The sequence below is a fragment of the Pieris napi genome, chromosome 2 (genome assembly GCF_905475465.1).
Source record: "Pieris napi chromosome 2, ilPieNapi1.2, whole genome shotgun sequence".
In the NCBI taxonomy this organism is placed as follows: Eukaryota; Metazoa; Arthropoda; class Insecta; order Lepidoptera; family Pieridae; genus Pieris; species Pieris napi.
The window spans coordinates 6393904-6418041 of record NC_062235.1 but is presented as its reverse complement, the minus strand read 5'-3'; the positions used below and the strand labels follow the sequence as shown (position 1 = coordinate 6418041).

Here is a 24138-nt window from a genome sequence, read left to right as displayed (position 1 = left end):
TTTGCTATTTAGATGATCACTGACCAGCTCGAGTCATTTGATCATTACGCTGACCTCCTTTTATTTGTGAATAATACAGTTTAATTTTAGCCATCAGCTGACTGGCGCAGGCGTTAAGATCCAATTTTGACCAACATTACCTATTTTATATAACTTTATTATGAACATATTCTTTTTCAGTTTTTTTAAGGAATTTTAATCCACTGACTGAATGAAACCGTATTCGTTCAAGAGGAAGAGTTCATTGGTTCGTTCTGAATGATTATTCTAATTCATTCCCTCAATCGTAACTCCGCCTCCAGCAATTTATTTCATCGCGTCTCGCAGATATTCTTCATTCTCGTTTCAACGAGCGTCGGTATAGGTTGCTTCATTATCAAAGTTACAGTTTTAAACTTAAATCTAAAATGGAGTTTGTAGACAAGAAATACAAAATGGTCTCTTCAGAGAACTTCGATGATTTTCTGAAGACGATTGGTGAGTAATTTAAACACGTTCTTACGGTATATTTTGTAATAATTGATCACAAATAGACGCCGGCCGGCTTTTACCCGTTATTGCACGCGATGTTTTTTTTTTGGTTTTTTTTTCGGAAGTAGTGCAAACAATTTATGTAAAATAGCAATCTTATGCTCAAATGTAAATTAGGAAGTCTATATTTAAATCTATATATTATAGTAGTCATTATATGAGGTACGTTTACTACCGAATGGCAACGTGCTTTCGAAGTTAAAGGGAGGTACCTGTTTTTCCTAATAATAAACGGTACATTACTTTTAAATTCTTAAAAAACAAAAATTATATACACTAATATAATATTTTTATGTAACTATGTCTCCTAATAAGACTTAATTAAGTGGGCATACTTTATGGTGGTAGTCTATAAGTAGGCTTTATATTCGTAAAAGATTTAAGTAGATACGTTTCCCATTTCTGACCCGCTCGTACATGTACAGTGAATTTATTAAATTTAATGATTCCAATTGTAATTTTACGATAGTTAATTCCTGATTTGTAATATCTAGTAGGAATAATTCAAATACGTATATTAATAAGATTAGATGTAAAAATGGAAAAATTTGAATGTTAGGTAAATTCTAATTTATTATTCGATCAACAAAATTACACATCAAATAAAGATTTTGTAAAATTGGTATGCGTCTATTCGAAATTGGTTTCACGATGATATACTTGTAGGTATAATTATTACGTCTGCAGTCAATTAATATTAAGGAAAATGATAGTTACTTTACTGAAAGTCAGAGGCGTCGCAACATAATATGTAATTGTAAAGACTGCATTCTATACTTACCGCAAATTTTAACCTATTGAATTTTTAATTCTTAACTCAGTCTATCCAAAGACCAAACGATCTAGAATGTGCATTAATAAAAATGCTTTTTTTTATGTTCAATTCAGTTTAAACTTTAACTACACAAATATACACGTAGGTAGAAAAAGTACTGAAATTTTAATTTTCACTCGAAATTGTGCTATAAAACGTATAGGTGCTATTAATTTGATCCCGAAATTAAAAAAAAATAACTAAAGTATTTCGCAAAAATTGGATGAAGGTATAAAAAAAATCGGCACCAAACACGGTAGGTACATTTCCCTATTCTATACATATTCGTAATTTTAGATTACATCGCAGGTACAAAATACGCAGGCTACAACGAAGGTAGAATTATATAAAATGTTACCTTTGAACAGTTACTGGACATTGGCTGGACAGGATTATAAAAAGTATGAAATCGTTATCTTATAACCGCCTTACGCACTTATGATGGTAAATAATGTGCATTCATAAGAACTCGATAAAAACATATACTGCGTCATTGTTTTAATGTCGATAGCAGCTCAACGAATCTTTTATTTCGTTATGATGATGGCATTTCTGAGAATTGCAAGTCTTATCAGCTTTGATATTGCTCACCCAAAAGTTATTTCTAATCATATCAACGAATAAACATTATATTTTCACATGTTCTCAATTCTGAGATAATAAATATGTGTTAATCCTAAATTTTAGTGCGTATGTTCATTTAGCATGTATTTGTATAAAATGTATTTAATTTTATTTCGCTGTTTTTCCAGAAGCATCGGTTTATACACCCTCAATATTAATGATAAAGCTCTTGATTCTTATAATTTAGATTATACGTAATAGGATCAATCGTATGACTTACATTAACCTTGATAAGAGCTAAATACCTCAGGAGATGACTCAGATGCAAAACCTGTGATGGAAACAAAATGTGATCTGTCTAGGAAATTCAATGCTGGTGTATTTCTAAAAGCTTGCATTGAATATACCGCAAGATGCCTATATTATCGTTTTATATTAGTTCTTCATTTTAAATGCAACATTGACATTGTTTTTGATAACAGAGGGGGCTAATTTTGATAAAAATTCAATATTTCTTAGTGACTGAATCGTTACCGTAAATCTTTTATGCTTTATAAAGCTACGAAGATACTTTCTCCTATAATCTATACCCCTTATTAATACAAAATATATCAGTGTAAAATACTCTTTTCTCTCTCTTTCTGTTGAATTATGTTTACACTGCGATCAAAAGAGCGAGTACTAAATAACAAATACCTACAGCAGCAGCGATTTCCACCGATTAACTTGTATAATATAATAAATTAATAGACCATTTGGCAATGAGAATAGAATATTTCGACCTCAATTTTAATAATAATAATTAAAATATTTCTTACGTAATGTTTTATACATACCTTGAATTTGTTATTTTATAGGACGTTTAATCACAATAGCAAAAAATCTTTACCTATTGGAAAATTGAAGTTAGAAATTTAAGATTACAGAGTTTTAAAATAAAGATATTAGCCGCCCGAATCCGCTTGCATATTGTGAAGTTACTGGGCACAGGGGGCCGATACAGTCTTGATTGAAAACAAAATATAAATGAAACAAACATAGTATTAGTAGGCACATTGGGGCAGGTGCCACCTGCCGTTTGAGGGGACAGAACAAATCAAAACACAACCAAACTCTTTTGTGAATGGCATATACGCAAAGAAAGACAGAATAAAAAAAAATATCTAACTTTTAGTTTTAAATACATGTCATCTTTATTAAATAATTTTTCTTAATATTTTCGATTAATGCGCTTGAAGGCAGTCGTAATCGTACGTTATGCTATAGAAAATCTGTTTTTACAGAAAGTAATGTTAAGAGCAGTATGTATTAGCAGATAATAAAAATCGAAGGTTCTTTTCTTGATTTTATCGTACATTCAAAAACGAACAAAGTTTTAGACCGGTATGCAAATCATAATTTATTTTCTTAGAACACATTTGATAAACGGACCCTAAAAAACGATGGACGGACATCCTTAGACGGTTTAAAAATAAGAAACATCGCATATAAATAGACTTTTTATGCGACAAAAAGTAAGAGCTTGTAATTGTTATTTCTAAATGTATTAAAATAAATTCACGGTTTGCCAATATATTAATCAAAAATTTATGATCTGATTTGGAACACTTAGAATTTGGACTTCAGTCTCAAAGCCAATGTTCAAACTAGATATAAATATCAGCAAATCGTCTGATATCAATATAGTGTTGATTTACGATTGATAACTCAAGAATTATCTCATATCTAAGTGCATCAAATCCTTAAAACCTGTTGATGTCTTTATAACATAGTCATTGAAGCTTATCTTAGATGATTTAATACAAAAACGGATGTTAAAAATAAGTAATAATATTAAAAAAATTAAGCATGAACTTAATTAGGGTTAAACTTTCTATTGTCATTACCATAACTTGCCCTAGATATTGTTTGTGGTTAGTGCTATATATAACATTTTCTTTGGAAAGTGTCTGCGTGAAAGTTATTTATATACAAGTATAACTGAACAAATATTGTAAAAGCACTATTTTTTAACACAAATTTAAGACGTAATTATCGATTTTATGTTCAATTGTACCATACAATATTCTTCATATTAAACGGTCAATTCATCAGTCATCACTTGACAAGCGGGTGGAATAAAAGCTCAAAGCGGGTACCATTTAATTAGAATAGCATGAGAATATCCCGACGCGCTGGTGCCCCATTGGTTCCCTTCACAATTGTCCGCAAATGGACGCCAATCAGCATCAATTCAGTCAATAAGACGGTTTGTTGAGAATGTAGGATGTATGTGTGTCCGGTCTACCTACGACTCTGACTCACTATGCAAGTGCAAAGGTCGATATAGATATGCAAAGTTTTCAATTCAATTCCAAATTCAAAAAATTTCTTTTTTAATTTTATTTATGGCGAAATGACAGATTCTTACAGAGGGTCATTCAATATTCGAACAAGAAATTATGTTTGAAAGATTACGATTCTTATTTGAATTTTGATATTGATTGGCGGTTTATAAAGCGAATATTTTATTTAAAGAAATCTTTTAATTCAGTTCTAGCATTATCTAAGTAAGATTAAAACACCGGACTCTCATCAAAAGTAAGAATGTTTTTGATGAAGTCCAAAGTGTCTATATTTAAATTCAATTCAATATTCATGTTTATTTCATCGAAGATCAATGTCCACAATTCATTGTTACACTCGACCGTGGCCAATATGTATTTATAGATAACAATTTGTTGCTAATTGCAAATTGTTTATAGTTTACCCGTTAATATAGCTATATGTCTCTTAATGATATCACCCAAAATATAGTTGTCACTAACTGCGACGTGTAATATTAGGACAAATTATTTTCAGGCCGCAAATATATTAAAAAGGGGTTAGCGGGTGAGGCTGAAAGGAGGTCTCATTTAAATTATCATTTATAAAGGAATTATTATACATTCATTTAAAAAATATTACAACTAAAAATGAAGCTTCTCTTGTCTTCCGATGGTAATAGAAAGGTTTAAAAAAAACCAGTTCAACCCTTGGTGCGGCCTGTAATATATCATTCGAGATAAAAAAAAATTCTAGTAGGCCATCGATATTTTAGGCCTATTAAGACATGGCGGTTTTTTCACGATTTTCCTTTACCATACGAGTGGTAAAGCAGGAAAAACCCATTGGTGTACGGGGTCCGAACCTACGACCTCAGGGATGAGTCACTTAACCAACACTGTTCATTGAAAGGTTGAGAATGAACCAAATTCCGAGCACTTTCAATCTTAAGATTAAGCTTAAGCTTTTAATATTCAAAAATCATTTATTCATATAGGTAACAAAATGTACACTTATGAACGTCAAAAAATACTATCACGCCATAATTTAACGTACCTAATGTGTGATCAATACACGTTTTATAGATTTTTCTTCGGCCTTGTGAATATCGACTAAAATATTTATATTACATACAATTGATACAATGCATTGATGAAGTTCAATTCACATATCCCGCATACGCATCAGTCAATCGTAATAAAACCCCTAATAACCACCATTATTCAATTTGTTAAAAGCGTGTTTTATGAAACTGTCATATCAAGATATTCAAAGGCAGATTTATTATATAACAAAACTTCAATAGTAATGGACTTTCAATTGAAAAATTATACCAATTTATAGGTTATTGACCTTGAAGTGGCACCACGTTGGTGTGACCAATAGGAACGCGCCGCGCCCACATTTCAGCCAATCGGATGCCGCGATTTTATATTGATTCATCTGGTATGGGACACATCAATGAGGCTGTACAAACTACGTCACGGAATGTTTAGTATCCCAGCTTCAGATGCATAGTTTTTATATATAATTTTTTCAAAATTATGTTATTAATTATATATTTATATAAAATGATTTCGGTAAAGCATATTGCGATATTTTCGTTAAACTTTACAAGCTTTGTGCGTACTAAAATATTTTTAATATATTTAAAAAACCGTTAACCCGTAACGTTTGATTTTTCGACGAAAATCGCAAAACATCGATTTAATTAAACAGTGTACGGTATAACAAAATGGTCCTTTTTAATAAACTTGGTAGAGGTTTTATTAATCACATAACGTTTTGTTACGATAACGAAATATTCTAGAATATTTGAGGTTATACTACTATACCGTAAACGATGAACAAGATTTGTATTGAGCTAACATATAAAGACGCTAACAAGACCCAGCTCTGACAAAAAATTTAATCGCTCACCGCAATATTATTTCCACATCGCTTGGTCCCTCAGGACTTAGGAGGCTACCGGTTTGTGAACCGGTATAGCAATTCGCATTCAGGCATTCACCACAAATGCTTACTTTAATTCTCTCTTGAGACGTTATACGTAAGGCATCCTAAGGAATGCGGTAGTTAGTCCCAACGGAACTTCACAATATAAGTGGTACGTAGGAGGAATATTACTTTGGACTAACATAGTGAAATTAATAACACTTATGAAATGGTTTTATTCACTAGATGTCTTCAAATGGATTCTCAATTCTTTCGAAAATGTTAATGTTTCGTCTTTGAAAGAAGACGCCTGGACCAACTTGGTTTTTCTAACAATCATTCGTTGTTGAATTCTTCAAATTAGTGAGGTTTAAAAGTAAAATAGAGGACATTTTATTTAAGATAAAAGGATTTTCAGATCAATGATTATTACATTTATTTTTGGTTTGTCACGAAGGTTTAATTTTTCTAATTTAATTGGAGTAATATGCCTTGCTGCATGTCATACTATATAGGTTCCGTTCGGGGTTTTTGGTCATATGACTTAGATCCTTTTTTTTTTTTTTGAGAAAATATAATATGGAAACTCGTTTCTTAAACTTAAGCTTTTTTCTGCCTAAGCTTGTCGAAAATTCCTGTCAATAACCGTGTCTAATTTGACAGAATACCTAGGAAAGCTATCCCTAAGAACAAGAAATAAAATCATCATCCCTATTCATATTGTATGTTAACTGACTTTCCTGGGCCCGTTAAAATGCTTTCGCTAGACGGAAACAAAAATTTAACAGTAACTTTAGGCAAGAAATATAAACTTATCTCATCTGAGAACTTTGACGAGTTCATGAAAAGGCTTGGTGCGTAAATCTTCTCACTCTCACTCTTTATATTCTAGTATGTTTCTTTTATTGAGATAGAGACAAAGCATTGCACTGTCAAATATATTACAAATAAAAAAATAACAGAAAAAACTAACCTTAAAATATATTATTAAAAGGAGTCCCTTTTCTAGTTGTATGACACATAAAATAACATACCTACTAATACACGTATTATCTACAGGACTAGTTTTTAAACAGTCAAGTGTATTTCCTTGCGGTTGTATTTCCTTGTTTTTTGTTTTTAAGATAACGGAAAAAATACATATGTCAAGACCCATTAGGTTTGTAGCGCGACTGGATTATTTATTATTTATTTAGGTTGAGAAAAACTAAGAAATTTTACTCGTATGGCTTTTGTTTCATTATTATATACGGTTGTAGTAAGAAAATATCTTTCAAACAATTTTTCTACACAGATGTTGATTTCAATAGTAAATTACTTTGATTATAAGTTATAGTACAATTTGTTGTTACAGGTGTTGGTCTGATCACCCGTAAAGCGGCGAACGCTGTCACCCCAACAGTGGAATTGAAGAAGGATGGTGACAACTTTGTCCTGGTGACCTCATCCACTTTTAAGACCACGGAGATGAAGTTCAAACCTGGGGAAGAATTCGATGAGGAGCGCGCTGATGGTGCTAAGGTACTTAATTATTATTATTAGGCAGATATAAAGCATTTATAATTTTTTTAAAGACTTGTTAGTGATATTTGTGTACCGGACATAGTTTCCCCACTTTATTCATGGTGCACGGAGTGAACTATTTATTTTAACGTTTACAAAACTTGAATTATACATATACAAATATTAAAGTCGAGATCTCTATCGCTATTATAGGAAGACACAGCGGAAATTATTTATTTGTCCAGCGATTTATATAACGAGACTACAGGAATATATATAACAGCGCTAAAGGTTTCTGTAATAAAATTCAGTGTTTTAAAGGTAAATTCCCACGGACAATTTTATTTTTTTAACAATGCAAGTTACAATAGGTAGACTTGTGAGTCATGGCATCCGTTTTCTATTCATATTATTTAATTACAATTAAAGCATTATTACAGCACAAGGGTCATTATAAAATAAGTGTTGCTATATTAAAATATGCAATCCGTACAGAAAACGCTTAAGCTGAAACATTTATTTTATTTAACACTTGTATCTGTAATACAACCAGTGCAATGAGAAAACTTATATTAATTAGATTTTTTTTGCCGTAGTAATAGTGGCTATAAACTAGAAAGCATTACTTCAAAGTCATTTGAAGTAGGTATTTAGATTAAACCTAAGATTAAACTTGATAACTGGCGATGCCTGTGGACACCTAGGTGCGACGCATGCGTAGCATCATATCTCCCATATAAACTTAATCAATATATAAACATCAGAATCTAGAACTCCCTTCTTGAACCTGGTTAGTCAACGCTACATTATTATACAAACGTTTTGAATACGCCTTTTTATTTTATTACCTAGATATAATTTCACGGCTCATTGGCCTAGTGGTTAGTACCCCTGACTGCGAATCCATCGGTCCCGGGTTCGATCCCTGGCTGAGACAAACATTGATGTGATGAGCATTTGGTGTTGTACTTAGGTCTTGGGTGTTTAAATATGTATTTATATGTGTCTATCTATCTATAATATGTATGTATATCCGTTGCCTAGTACCCATAACACAAGCTTCACCAGCTTAGCATGGGACTAGGTCAATTGGTGTGAATTGTCCAATCATATAAAATTTTTTTTTTTAATGTTCAATGAATATTGCACTTGGACATTTCAATGACATTTATTTGTTTATGATAGACGGGCTATAAAGATATGTTTATCTTCCTACAGGTACATATTATCGTCGTTTAAACTAAATTAAATAATTTATTTGACGTCAATTACTTCTTATGTTTACTTATTGAGTTTATTTATTCAATAGATTTTTAATAATAAAAGGTGTTATCATTACTTTATGGCTTTGTTAGGTGTTTGATCTATGCTATTCGAAAGGAGAATTACAGTGTTGATAAGACAAATGTGTAGACGTCTTTTATTCAGTCGTTAAAACGTAAATCTTTTTAGGTTCGTAACGAAAAATATATAGAACATATATGAGCACGTCGCGGTCGTTCATACAATTTCACTTATTCCTCGACATATAATGTAACAGGCTGACGCGAACTATTCTTGGTAACAGCTAATCGTAACATGCATAAGTAAATACTAAGAAGTACGCTATTGTTATCAGTTTTCAGAAATAATCTACACTTAGAACTATACTTTATACTTGGTTACGACGCTTTAATTAGATCTCAATGAGCTAGGATAGCATTATTAAATTCAAATCACAGGCAAAATAAATGTTCCGATTTCTAAGGAAAATACTTGATAACATAAACATACGTACGTCAGATTTTGTACATTATACTGCAGTCTTACAACTACTAATCCTGTACCTGAATTAAAAACTTTGAGAATATTCTATAACCCGGCAGCGTCATCTTTTAATTAGTTTTTGCAAACAAACTAATTCTCTACGGATCCACAAGATGGCGCATTATATCTTATTGGCATTATTTAAATATTTTTACCTTAATTACAGGTTAAGACAACGTGTACTTTCGAAGGCAACACCCTGAAACAGGTGCAGAAGTCAGCAGATGGCGTGGAGATCACCTACCTTAGGGAATTTGGGCCCGAAGAAATGAAAGCTGTAAGTTGGCTTAGAACTGTATGACCAATGATTTTAGTTGACCTTGGTAAGGTTGCTTAATGTGTTTATAGAAATTGAGTAATATTCTACGAACGCTATCAAAGTGTTTGTAAGGGCTTGCCAAGAAAAAGTTTTAAACTTAGCATAGGTAGGTATATATATTAAGTAATAACCAACTATGTCTAAGGGAACGTTCAAGTATTACGTAACGCAATTTTTGGAGATTATTGACCCCCCCTCCCCCATGTAAATCGCCGTTACGTTTTTCAGTACCCAAGTATAGTAAAACGTTTCGTGACCACCTAGTGACTGTTCAGTTACTATTATGTAAGTCGAAAATAATATTAACAATAACGTGTAATTCAATCCCCGCCCCGCATCGTAACGTTTTAGAAAATGACCCCCCCCCCCTAAAATTCGTTACGTAATACTTGAACGCTCCCTAATACCACAATCGCGATAGTGATTTTTAGTAACCTATATATGAAATGAATAAATAACAGCCAAATTTAGCACAAATTACCTAATTAGTGACAATCTAAATGTCTCCGTGAAAAATGTGTGTTGCGGCCACCGCTTATTTTGCAAATATATTTAAAAAAAAAACTAATTTGTCTTCAGGTTATGACTGCCAAGGATGTCACCTGCACCAGAGTGTACAAAATACAATAAGCCACAAGACTGCAGGGCTGCGCCCAACATTGTCCTATCGTTTTACATACATTTATTTAAACTACATAATTTAAGATATCTTCTGCTTAACTGTTGCAATCATTAGCACAATTTGTTTTTTGCCAAAAGTTTGAAAGTCGTGAGAAAACTATCATGTATATTGTATAAGTCTTTGCTGTGTATTTTTAATAAATAGTTTTCTATAAAACTGTGTTGTTATTGACGTGATAACGTCTTTAAAATCGTTTTAGTCGGGTGACATGTTCAGAAACTTGTGTCACACCAAAACCTCACGAGCGCGATCGCAGGTATAACGAGAGAGAGACGGACCGATCTCCCGTCTCATCTCGAGCGCTGCCAGTCATTCCGTGAATGTATGAAGAAAAATGTATATCATAGTCGAATAAGTAAACTTGTCATTTTACACCCGAAATTTATCATCAAGTGTGAATAAAACGATAGATGTAATTTAAAATTTGAAAAAATTGTTATCTTCATTAATTCCTTACTTCCCAAAAACTTATATCACCAATAAGACGTTATCACGTAAACATCTCGATCGTAAACCTACTTTACAAACAACCAATATTTTTTTCTATATCGTAATTACTGGATCTGAAATGAGCCTTGTCTATTTTAGTCCATAATAAAACAAAGCCGTGTATATAGCATTTGATATTAATGATGAATGAAGAATGAAATATCTTAGATGATGTCACTATCATGAGTACATATTTCTATTTATCAAATACAAAAATAAGCCGAATATGGTATATAACCACTAGTAATAAATTGTTTTCTACGTAATAAAATGACAGTTGTAAAGAAAAATGTTTGATCAAATCTACTTGGTAAAGAAGGAAACCAATGTGACCGTGTTTATTAGAATTCCTTACCTTTATAACCCGTTGGTTAGAAACTAAAAATTAGATGATATTTTAAAGTTTTTGTTATCCCTTTATTTAACACTGTTTTGATAAACTACGTCAGTGTTTGTGTGCTCATTCCACAAGTTTTTCACCAGGCGCAACTTATTTAATCATTTTAAATGGTAGTGCGACGCGCGGGAACCACTTAGGCTAAGTTCAGATGACCGCGCGGTACCGCGCGGAACTACGAACCGCGCGGTACAAGATCAATATAAACGGTAATTATCGTCTACATTACCGCGCGGTACCGCACGCCAACTCGCGGCGCGCTCCGACCCGCGCGCAATGTCTTGAACCGCGCGCTTCCGCGCGGCACAAGTTTTGCAAACCTGTATCGACCTGTTCAGTTGATCCGCGCGGCTTGAGACGGAAAGACACATAGATCGATGCAAAATTAGTACCGAAGATATGGTATTAAGTATTTGGTGATATGCAATATCTTATAGCATCTTCACTGGATTTTAAATCATTTTCAATAGAATCGTATAAAAAATCAAAGGATGCAACTGACATCCGGAAATAGTTAAAAAAAATATTTTCGTGTAACCTCAAGTCGGGATACAAAGTGACAAACAGGCTGGAAGAAAGTCTGTCACTTAAAGTTGGATGCACCCAGTATCGTCTTTGTCTTCTTCTGCGACGTCTCAGTCTTCTATATAAAATCCATAAGCAAATTGCCTCCTCCACGTCCATTGTCAATCAATGTTGAAGCCACACTGCCGCGCGTACATATACCGTCATGTGAATGCTCCAACCGCGCGGCGACGCGCGGCTACGCGCGGTCATCTGAACTTAGCCTTAATTGTACTTGATCAGCGAAACGTCATAGAAGAAACAATTAAATGTTTACAAGAAGTTTTTAGAGTTTTGTTTACCGGCCCAGTCACTCACTAAATAATAGATATTGTGTCAAAAATCACAATATAAAATCATATTGTTAAAGGTTTTAAGGATTCATATAAAATTTAATTTTGCTAGAACTAAATTAGCCAAAACCTAGCTGTTCAGTCCTACTAAACGCTTGTTTTGTAATTATCGATTTAAAAAAAACATTGATATTAAAAATTAGCAGATATTGATAAGTAACAACTGCTATTAGACGTTAAAGGTTTTCCAAAGCAGCGTCATCTGTGTCGTTTTTTGAAAACTAAAAAACATTTACAAGTTTAAAATCCTTGTTTAAAAGAGTCACATGTAAACGTCGAATGGTTTAATAGTTTATGAATAGCGTAATCTATATGAAGCAAACTAAACCAGGTGTTTGCGTGATGATAATAAACGTGAATATTCCAGCCATTTAGGAACCACCAGTCATTGCTAGAGACGATGGCAAGCCACCGGATAGGAAGTTCCCTTGGAGGATGGGATGACCTCTGGATTGGGATGCTACTTGTGTGGACAAGTTAGCCCCGTCTCACCTTTTCGAACAAGCATTTGCCGCAGAGCAGGTGGAAATTAATAATCGGCAAAAATATTAAAACATTCCTCCAACTTTGATTTCGTTCCCTTTGGCGTAGAGACTCTTGGGCCGTGGGCCTTAAGTTCACTGGCGCTAGTCACAATACAGCTATGAAATGCTGCACCAGCATTAAGGGTAGACTGTCACATGGACCGGACAAACGGACGAACTTTTTCAATTTATTTTAGTTTTCTTTTTATCCATTTTTAATTATGATTACAACGTAGGTCAAGAATATTGTATTATATACTCTTAATTAAAATATGATATAAAGTTTATTGAAAATAAATCTTGTAATCACTATGACTTGTCTGTGGCACTGTATGTGGGGATGTGGGTAATATATTGTAGATCGTAATACGTCTATTTACTCATAGATGGTGCTGTAATTCGTAAAGTTAATACTGATATCCTTCAAATGACCTTTATTCGTGTTCAATTCTCGATTCAGAATTTTGACAGTTGTGCAGCGGCAGTTGAACAGTGTCTAGGGTCAAGAAAAATTAACAAAAAGTAAGTAAATACCAATTTATATACTAGATTAATAATTCAATTGTATATGTTACATATGAGAATAGTTTACATGTTTCGGCTTAGTGTAAAAAAAAATATTTACAATCACGCAGGTACATAACTATGATGTAATTTTAATGAAATAGTTCTGTTTTTATAAATTCATGATTAATTGCATATTTAACTTTTCATATTATTAAGCTCCTAGATAATTATTTTAAGTTATAACCTTTTTTACTTTCATAATATATTGTGGCTATTTATTCTTCATATTTATTTATAGTGAAACTATATGAACAATGGATAATGTTTGAGGTATATAATGATAAAATTTTAGAAATTTACATTTTGATTATATAGTTGGATTTTCTTTAATTTACAGTTGACATTGTATAGTAATTGTAAATATACATTGGTAATTTTGAGTAGTTAAATTTTTCCTAAAATTTTGATTTAAAGACCAGTAAAACGGTATATATCTATATGTCATCACATACCTAAAGATTAATAAGGATGTTTTACTTTCAATGACCCTTCAAGGTCAGGGTCACCCTATCACATGTCTCTTGCATACTTTCAATTGAAGAAGAATTGTAATCTCTTTAAATAAGTTTATAATTCTACATTGTGTCTGTAATCTACTCAATATATCATAATGCTATATTAGATTAAAAAAATACATTGAAATGTTCATAATTTTGGTACAATAAGTTGTATTGAAACTCATTACAAATTGAAGATAGTTTCACTAATAAGTATGTAATGTTATAGAATTTGATATATTTTTGTTAACATCTGTTTGATATTTTTCGAAATTGGAAAACACTACAAGTTCAAGTGAACTGACAAGATAAACTTCAATATTAGTTTATTTTGGTGAGTTAATAATGTAAAGTCGAGTATCTTTCCTTTTATATTTAATTTTTATATAAATTTTACACAATGCCACCTAAAGGTAAAAAAGGCAAGAAGGGACCACCAGAATCAGGATGGATGCCTGGTTTTGGTACCAAAGGTATGCCGATTTAAAAGATATCAATTACTTCTGGGGTTCATTCTTATTAGAAAATACAAATAAAATGTTTTTCTATATTTTTTCCATTCAAGAAACAATGTTTAACATTTTTAGGGTTTAGCAGATAAGTTTATATTGATTCTCTAAAGATTTATCTAACAGCTTATTCTCAGTATTCTCTACTTCTATTTTCTTGTACCTATAATTCCTTTTTGGGTTATTTAATTCTAGATAATCAAATGAATTTTTTCACTATTTATGAATTTCCATTCATTGCACATATTAGCAAAGTTCATAGTCCAAAACCAGTCTCATAACTAGTAATACTGGAGGTGTGTCTAATTTAAATATTTAAATTGTATACAATTTGCGGCTTGGATATTCAAATACTGATAAATGTCAATAATTGACTGGTTCTAAAACAATGTATTGATAAACTACATCTTACGTATTTGATATAGATGAAAGTTCTTTTATAATTGCAATTTTAAATGAAATTTATGATTGTAAAAAAAAATTTGTGGTCCTAGCCTAATTGACTTAATTTTTTCTTGTGTGATTTTCATTGGGCCCCACCCAATAGAGAATATGGTCTGAGTAACATGCATTTTTTTAAAAAGGATTTAAACGTATCTCAATACATTTTCACATTAATTAATATTAATAAGTAATAAGTATGTATTTAACAAATCTGTTTTTATATTTGTCTTTGCTGATGTATAAGTACTGTATATATACTGATGTTTATATTTGTTTCAGCCACAATGAGTGCCTACTTCCAATACCCAACCCCCGAAATCCAGGAGGAGCTGAAGAAGATAGCGCAGGCTATTGTGGCTCCTGGCAAGGGTATTCTTGCTGCTGATGAATCTACTGGTAAATATGCTGTAACTTCATTCTAGCTTGGTTTATCTAGCTATTTTCTATATAGTGTAAATAGCATGCTCACTCGGTAAATAATCACACTTTTCTAAGATAACAGTGTAGAAACAAAGGGGTTTACACTCATAATTAATTAAGATATTGTTTGTTTATGACACTACAGAACATATTATATAGACCACATTTAGTTCTTTTTCAAGACTTATATTATCCTGCTGTTGTCGTTAATTTTATAGCACCTTTAGTAATCTTATCATTATATTACAATTGATCATACTTTATGTTCAAAGTGTATAAAATAACAATAATCCTTAAAAGATCAAAGGAATAAAAATATTTATTAGCTATTTTTTAATTTAATTAAATAGTTATTCCTATTTGGTCTGTATAAAAATCATATATAAACATGACAGAAGACGGTCATATTAAATCTTGTTCATGTAAAACCTTGTCTCGCAGGAACCATGGGCAAGCGTCTCCAAGACATTGGAGTGGAGAACACTGAAGAGAACCGTCGTAAATACCGTCAGCTTCTCTTCAGCACTGACCCAGTGAGTAAAAAGAACTTTTTAAAACTATATTCAGCCAAATATGCTACATAATTTATAATGATCCATTTCTGAATAAAAAGTACCTATTAAAGTATGAATTTAGTTCCAGTGGTTGTACAATCTGACTTAGGCGCCTTTGCCTATATTATAACAACCATTTTTATTGATTTTATATGTATGAATCCAGTTGCCGACAAAATAAATTAAAAAGTTATTAAATTTTGGTAATACATAATATTGAATATTAAATATATTATATAATTTTACGTTTTTTTATATTGGAGTTGTTAATTTATCCTACGATTAATCCTCGTGATTTTTTATCTTCTGGCACCAACAACTAGTAAAAACATGTGAATTCTGTTTGACGTGATCGTTTCTAGATCAAGTGCCAAGGAATTCTATACCGTAATAGTAATATTGAATAACTGCGCATAATATTGCTACCTGGTGATCAACTTCTTCATGACTAAAAGTAGTGAAAATGTAGGTAACATTTCTTTAAGAAAAGACTAAAAAAAATATTTGCTGAGCAATAGTTATATTCGACAACTGTATTGGAATACACACATACATAATAACGTTCGTTGAGTACCAGTGAAATGAGAGTTCGGTTTTCTGTATAAACATACAGAAAATTAGCATTGTTCATACAAAAATCGATGTAAAAATAAGTAAAAATGTGTAATTTTAACTTATTTATTTATATACACAAGAATCTAACTGGATCTAGCCATGAAATTATAATATGTATAAATTTCCGATCGCAAATTAGTAATATATGTATGGGTCATACAGGTAAAAATATAGATTTCACTTGACAGCTCATATTAACAGAAATTTGAATAAGCTTTCCCTTTAACTCGTACATGACTAAGGTCACGTACGATAATTTGAATCTTGCTCGATATTTGAAGGTGGCTTTTGGCTGCGTTTATTTATGATAACGACTGTCTGTGTATATTCCTAAGACCACGCGTAGTTGATAGCAATTTTTGGAAAAGGACCATTCCATACTATCACTGGAAAACAGGCGCAGGGAGGTAGCACCAGAATTATTTATAAGAAGAAGAATAACTATAGTTCTACAGACACAGATTACTAGTCCAAAAACCTTGTTCTTTTTTAAAATTTTTTTAAATTTTGTTTATGAAACTATTACGTACTTTACTAGTGATAAACATGTATTTTCTTAGGCCCTCTCTGAGAACATCTCTGGAGTGATCCTTTTCCACGAGACCCTCTACCAGAAGGCCGATGATGGTACACCCTTGGTCCAACTGCTGGAAAAGCGCGGCATCATCCCCGGAATCAAGGTCGACAAAGGTGTCGTGCCACTTTTCGGATCTGAAGATGAGTGCACCACCCAAGGTAAGAGACATTCAAATATCATTGTGTACTGTGACATGAATGCGTATTTTTTTAATGGTTTTAATAAAAAGAAGCGCCATATCACAGTATGTTGACCTTTTTCTACTTGAAAAAGTCTCTTCAGCCGTCATTGATAACGTGTACACAGTACACACATACATAGATTCTAGAACTCTCTACTTAAGCATGTTTCATCTGTTGTTTCACAGTAGAAAGTTGTTGTGTTATTGCGTTTAAGTACAAAGAATATATGTAACGGACGTGTATTACTGAATTTATAAATAACCCAGTTGAATATTGCATCATAACTTTAGAAAAAATACGTGGAACTTGTTGTTGACTTATTAAAATAAAATCTTATCAAAGGTTATTTTGATGCAAGGGGGCTCGCCACGATAGCAATTAATAAACATATGAGATAAAATATTACAGATATTTTTATTAATAACATTTCTTGTGTAAACAAAAATATTATAGTTAATTAAATAGCCCTTATTTAAATAGCTAAATGATTTATTTATATTAAGACCAAACCACTTCTAATGAAACACCGTCAGGGCCGCGCCGACCCCCGGCAGCGCCTGTGTGCGAAACCCATGAAGCGCCTCCTTTTTTTTATAGGGGGCAAACGAGCCTGAGCGACGGACAAAAATGGCAGTCATCGCAGCCCATAGACATTTTCAGCGGGTGTGTTGCAGGCCTTTGAGGGAACTATTTATATTTTTCGGCCTATTTTTTACGAATCTTCAAGTTTCAATATATATATATTTTTTTTTTTTAAATTACCGAAAGAAAAAAATTTTTTAGTTTAATATCCCTACTTAAATATTACTTTTTAAATAGGTAAAACGTCCGCTTGCCAATTGCCGTGAAAAATAAAACGCGAATTAAATTGTTACATAGTTTATTTACGATGTTATATCTAACCGTTTTTAAGGTCAGATTTATGATATATCTTTGTAATAAATCCCATCTTTTAGTAGAGGACGAAAAATATTTAAATAATTGCACAATATTAAAAAATCCAGTCGTGTATGAGATTGGCGTCGTTTACTATTAAATTTAAACTATGGCTAGCGCACGGTACATAAAAAGCGCGGAGGTTTAGATCCCGCAATATTCTTACCGCGGATATTTGAGCCATTATCATAGCCTTGTCCCCTTAAGTTGTTTATGTCCAAATTAATGTCATTTAGTTTTTCTATTATAAATGACCTTACTCCAGCGCCAGTTGTATCTATGATTGACAGAAAGCTAGGAAATGCTCTCTTATTTCCAACTTTCTAGTTTCCATGTTAAAGTTGACAAATATTATTATCATACTAATTTGCTCTTCGTGTGAAACGTCAGGAGTACAATCCAGTATTATTGAAAAATATTTATTAATTAGACATAAATTTAAAATAAAATGTTGAATTTGGTTACCGAGTATAAAAATTAGTTCATTTTGGATTCTATCAAGGTATGTCGGCATATTATTGAAATCATAAGACATAAACACACTCAATCACGGCGCAGCGGCCTTTCTTTTGATTCGCTTAGCTCTGAGTAATTAATGTAAACTAAAACCCAAAGCGTAAAATGAAACTTCAATTGTACGTAAGAATATTGTAGTATAAATAATTTCGGTGGCGGCGCCCTTATTGTCTTAGCGCCTGTGTGCATCGCACACTTCGCACACATGGGCGGCGCGGCCCTGAACACCGTACACAATAAACGTAGTACCTTTTCTTTCTATGACAACCCAATACTTGTATATAATATAACTTTTTATTCTACATATAATTTGAACTACATTTTACGTTTGTTTCAAGAAATTATTCATTGTTTCATGTTATGGACTGTCTCTTCCAATTTTAAATGTCTTACTTATTTTAAATCATTTTCCAGGTTTGGATGACTTGGCCCAACGTTGCGCTCAATACAAGAAGGACGGATGCCACTTCGCCAAGTGGCGTTGCGTACTGAAGATCGCGCGTAACTCACCATCCTACCAGGCTATCATGGAGAATGCGAATGTCCTCGCACGTTACGCCTCTATCTGTCAGAGCCAGCGTATCGTTCCTATTGTGGAGCCGGAGGTGTTACCCGATGGTAAGTAGATTATAGCAGTTCAGTGTACAAAGTGACTAGAGTGCTTTTGTTGACTAGCGTTTAAAGATGTAAGGTGTGAACGCTGAAAGATTATGATTTCTATTGTTTTTATATTGTATGTTAAAAAATTTCACTAGGTGAACATGACTTGGACCGTGCCCAGAAAGTAACAGAAGTGGTGCTGGCTGCTGTGTACAAGGCTCTTAGCGACCACCATGTCTTTCTTGAGGGAACACTTCTTAAGCCTAACATGGTAAGAATACAAATATTTAAACAAGGTTTGAGCCCAGTTGACACTTACTGAAATTTTATTTAAATGAATGTAAATGCATACAACTTATTAAAGAGAAACTTCTTTAGAATCGTTGTGATTTCAAACCGGATGCAACGGAAAAAGCGACAGTAAAAAGAGACAGACACATAAATTAATAGGATTTGGCGTGAGAGAGTGAGATAGGAGGCATTATACAGTGTATAAACTTTAAATTAGTGTGTATTTGAACATTTTCTGAAATAAAAAAACAGATTTGATGAAAATTAAATAAGTAAGTCAAGTAAGTAGTTTAATTATAAAATTAGATTATTTATCAATTTTATTTACAAATCATTAGTTATAGAAACTTTTTGAAGTGAAAACTTCGTACTACACTTAATTAAAAGTTTATACACTGTATAATGCTTCCTATCTCATTTTCTCCCACGTTGGATCTTGTGAATTTATTTCAAACTTTTATTATTTTAGTTTTTACCAAATTAAAGATTGATATTAAAGTTATAAATAAAAATTTAACATTAATATATATATTTTTTTAAAGAAAAGATCCTACGTTTAGATAGAGAAAAAGTCTAATTTACATATTTTAATTATAAAAACTTTGTTTTTGAAGGTTTCACTTCTACCACGTGTGAATTGGACACATGATTTTTTTTAAGATCATCTTTTTTAATGTATTATAAGTTTCCTCTTCCATTTCCAGGTGACAGCTGGACAGAGCTGCAAGAAGCAGTACACTCCAATGGACATTGGCCGTGCCACTGTCACTGCTCTACTCAGAACTGTGCCTGCTGCTGTTCCCGGTTGATATAAACTTTATAAGAATCTAATCAATTTAAAAAATTTGACTTACATTTATAAATCGTATTTTAATTTTTATAAATCTAATAAATTCTAAATTATTTTTTTCACATGTCATATTCAAATTCAAGTCAAATTTAGTTTGGTTTAGTTGAAAAAAATATGATTGGACATCAAATATAAACAAATTAACAAAAAATTTGATTGGACAATAGATTGCCATTTTAGAATCTAATTGCGCTTAAGCTGTTTATTTTATAGTAGAAAACAATTGTAGGAATCACATTCCTCTCTGGTGGGCAGTCTGAAGAAGAGGCGTCCGTGAACTTGAATGCTATCAACACCGTCGACCTGAAACGCCCATGGGCCTTAACCTTCAGCTACGGTCGTGCCCTTCAGGCTTCAGTGCTCCGCGCATGGGCGGGCAAGCCTGAGAACCTAGTAGCCGGACAACAGGAATTGTTGAAGAGAGCTAAGGTAATGTACCAGGGTTGCAGTAAGATGTTAGAGGTGTACTTGATTAACCATGTCTCTTTTGTGTAAATGTATGAAAGTGAAAGTTAAGCTACAAATAATTAAAATGTCTGTTCATATGGTATAAAACAACAAATAATAGGTAGGATTTTATTTTACCTACCCACATTGGAGATTGTAATCTACATTAATAATTATATAACATAATAATAGTGTTTATGTCACTTATCATAGCAATTAGATATTGAAATCTAATCAAGCATAAAAATATGATAAAGTTTGGATAATACTCAAAAATTACTTATACTATTACAAATAAGGTAAGTATGGTAGTGCCTAACCTTTAGATGTCATAGAGTAGTAGGTAGAATTAATATAATCTTTGGTTGTTTACTTGAAAAATGTTGGTAATATTGATATCAGTTTCCCACCAAATTCATAATATATTCGTTTGAACGTTATTCAAGTAAGCGCTGTATTCGCTGTTCATGAAAAAGTATTAAATGTTGTTGAATATTTTGGTATATTTCATTGTTTATATTTTTTTTTACCTTCAAGCTAAAACAAAATATATTTTTTCATGAATTGCACCGCATTGTGTTGTCTCTGCTTTTGATGTTTATTAACAAAACTTTTTTGTCTCACGCTCATTCCAACATTGCATCGACGACGCCACGCCGGAAATGCATTTCTGCCAACATTACTATAAAAATAGGCGAACGGTCTTGCAGTCAGAGGACAATATGTCGCCGGATCGATTCCTTCCCTAGCCGCCTCAAAATCTAACTTTGTTAAATCACACGCGTACTAATTCTTTATATTTCTGTTATCTTTTTGTTCTTTTTTTTTGAAGTTTATATTGTACTCGAATGTTGCCACAAATATTTTATATTTCTTTAATTGCATTTATTATTTTGACTGCATGTATATGTTAATTGTAAGCTTACAGTTTTAACTTAGTTGTATGCATGATAATCAACCAAGTTATAATTTAGTTTTTTATACAAAATAATTTACATTATCTAATATGTTATTTATGACTTGGTTGCTTCATTGTATTAGAGGTGTTTGAACATAAATAAATATTTTTATTTACTCAATCGGCCTCTTGTACTATGTAAGTTTTGTGTCTATTGCACTAACCACTATGTACTGCTTGTTGTTAGTAAAAACATAAAATGAATGTTGTTGTTATTTTTCCTCATTCCGTTATGTAGTTGTACCTAATTTATTTAATCACGTAGATTTGACAAACATGCCTATCACATTTTGCTAATACCTACCTTAATTATATTAAGTTTGAATTAACTTGTTGTATTTTGACTCATTTAAAACTGAGAAATCCCAAATATTGTTTACGTTATCAAATAGCTAGAATATATTTGTACTATAAAAAAAGATCTCGTAAAGTATTTTTAGATAGTAAACAATTTTGGAAAACTTCCAAACTGATCACGAAGTACTGTCGTGTCTGTGACGCTGCGTCACTGTGACGTACATTCTTGTTTACGATATTTATTAGATTATAATATGTATGTTAACGTAAAATTGTAAACACCGTTAGATTGTAATCTATCTCGCGAGATTATAAACTGTCGAAAGATTGTGAACCTCAGCTTACTGCTTACAATTTAACGTATTATTATTCGGTAGATTGTACTACACTAACTTAGTTATCATTCAAACTTCTTTGGTCAATTACAGATTAATTTTACTTTCCAACAATTTCATATAACTACCGAATAATAATACGTTAAATTGTAAGCAGTTCGTTGAGGTTCACAATCTTTCGACAGTTTATAATCTCGCGAGATAGATTACAATCTAACGGTGTTTACAATTTTACGGTGACATGTATATTACTTGAACCATACCTTTCGGTATGTCGTAAAAGATGCGAAGGAATGCAAAAAAGTACTCTTCTGATGTTCATATTCGGTATTCGTTCTGGATTTTAAGTTTCATCATGTCAAACTTATACTCTGTTTCATTGATTACCGTGAATTTTGGTATAGAGAATCAAAAACTTGTGACAATATTAACGCAAAAATACGTTGCCGGCAAAAGCTAGTCTATTTTCAATGATCGCATTGCAAGTTCTATTTATAAGTTACCAATTTAATCTTAAATAAATCTAATACAGATATGGCTGTATTCCAATATTGGAGTCCACGCCAACAAACCTAAACTAACAAGAAACTTTAAAGGGAATTTTTCTTCTATTACTTTATTTAAGCAGGATACATAGATCTTATCCTGTTTTCCTAAGAATATTATAATTTTCAGGGTAACGGTCAAGCTTCACAGGGCAAATACGTTGCTGGATCCGTCACAGGTGTGGGCGCCGAGGCTGGTCTTTTCGTAGCAAACCATGCTTACTAAGTACCATAACTAAAAGTAGAATTCGAGCAAAGCCGACTATATAACACTAAAACATTTCCGCCATTGTGAATTTTGCAAGTCTTTAAAACGTCACCGTGACAGTTGCGCGCAAATGACATTTAGTTTTATGCACAAATTTAGTAGAAAAAGTTTGAGCTTTTCTACTCAAATTAAATTCTGAATTGAAGAAGGATTTGTATCGTCGGCTTATTTTATGACATAGCAATCAATTATTTAAATTTTCACGCCCTATTTGATTAAATATAACTACAATCTTTGTTTACTTCTAAAAACTTAGTAAAAACAAGTTTAGATGGAAACATTGATTAATTAAATATTATAAACCTATTTTTGCTTAATTGACATTGCTATGTAAGTTCATAGAGATTAGAGTAACAGTATTTACTCGAATTATAACCTCGAAATTAAAAATTGACTAATGTTGTTCCATGTAAATTAGATAATGTGGTTTTAGATTGAGATTAGGCATTATGCATCATGTAATGTGACGTTTAATATTTATTATCTACATTTAATTTATGAATCATAGATAAAACGTAAAATTTTAAACATAGATACTATGTAGATCAATAGTTTTGTACGATCAACACAAATGTATTTTATTTGTATAAATTATTTATTTACACTATTATTTTAGTATTTAAATGTATATTGATAATTAAGAGTAAAGTGTAATGTTCATTGTTGATTTATTATTTCGCCCTAATTCCTTATCTATTATTCCTCCGCCCTTCGTCTTTCCGTAAATCCAAATAATATTTAGAACCGGACCTATTCAAATGTTCCTAAAAAATGAAAAAAGTTCCAAATTAATAAGATTGTAACATTTATTTCCTGACGTAAGTATTTAACCAATGTAAATCTTCCTTCTCAGTCTCAAAAACACTGCTTAAAAATAGCTTATGCCAAAGGCTAGACTTAAAAGGAACAAGGGTCTTTTTTTTTTCGTATATTTCAAGCGTACCT

At 32.1% G+C, this 24138-nt stretch overlaps 2 protein-coding genes and 1 long non-coding RNA gene across 5 annotated transcripts; all 3 read left to right on the top strand.

Annotated features, from left to right (window-relative positions):
• Nucleotides 1-319: 319 nt before the first annotated feature.
• On the top strand, nucleotides 320-10614 carry LOC125058285 (sodium/calcium exchanger regulatory protein 1-like). Its single transcript, XM_047662340.1, has 4 exons — nucleotides 320-477; nucleotides 7503-7669; nucleotides 9624-9734; nucleotides 10356-10614. Exons 1-4 carry the CDS (start codon nucleotides 408-410, stop codon nucleotides 10404-10406), a joined length of 399 nt encoding a protein of 132 aa, XP_047518296.1. The 5' UTR covers nucleotides 320-407; the 3' UTR covers nucleotides 10407-10614.
• LOC125058294 lies at nucleotides 486-2378 on the top strand. The gene is made up of 2 exons (XR_007118370.1): nucleotides 486-1746; nucleotides 2098-2378. It is a non-coding gene; the product is annotated as an uncharacterized LOC125058294 (long non-coding RNA).
• Nucleotides 10615-13154: 2540 nt separating the features above from the next.
• LOC125055742 (fructose-bisphosphate aldolase) lies at nucleotides 13155-23853 on the top strand. 3 transcript variants are annotated; one of them, XM_047658297.1, is made up of 10 exons: nucleotides 13155-13307; nucleotides 15082-15198; nucleotides 15664-15755; nucleotides 16952-17126; nucleotides 19017-19220; nucleotides 19358-19473; nucleotides 20198-20297; nucleotides 20573-20772; nucleotides 21485-21559; nucleotides 23056-23853. In XM_047658297.1, exons 2-10 carry the CDS (start codon nucleotides 15087-15089, stop codon nucleotides 23149-23151), a joined length of 1170 nt encoding a protein of 389 aa, XP_047514253.1. In that variant the 5' UTR covers nucleotides 13155-13307; nucleotides 15082-15086; the 3' UTR covers nucleotides 23152-23853. The 3 variants fall into 3 exon arrangements, with proteins under 3 accessions (XP_047514253.1, XP_047514244.1, XP_047514235.1); XM_047658288.1 differs by lacking the exon at nucleotides 21485-21559; XM_047658279.1 differs by lacking the exon at nucleotides 23056-23853 and having other exon boundaries at nucleotides 21485-21952.
• The last annotated feature ends 285 nt before the right edge of the window (nucleotides 23854-24138 follow it).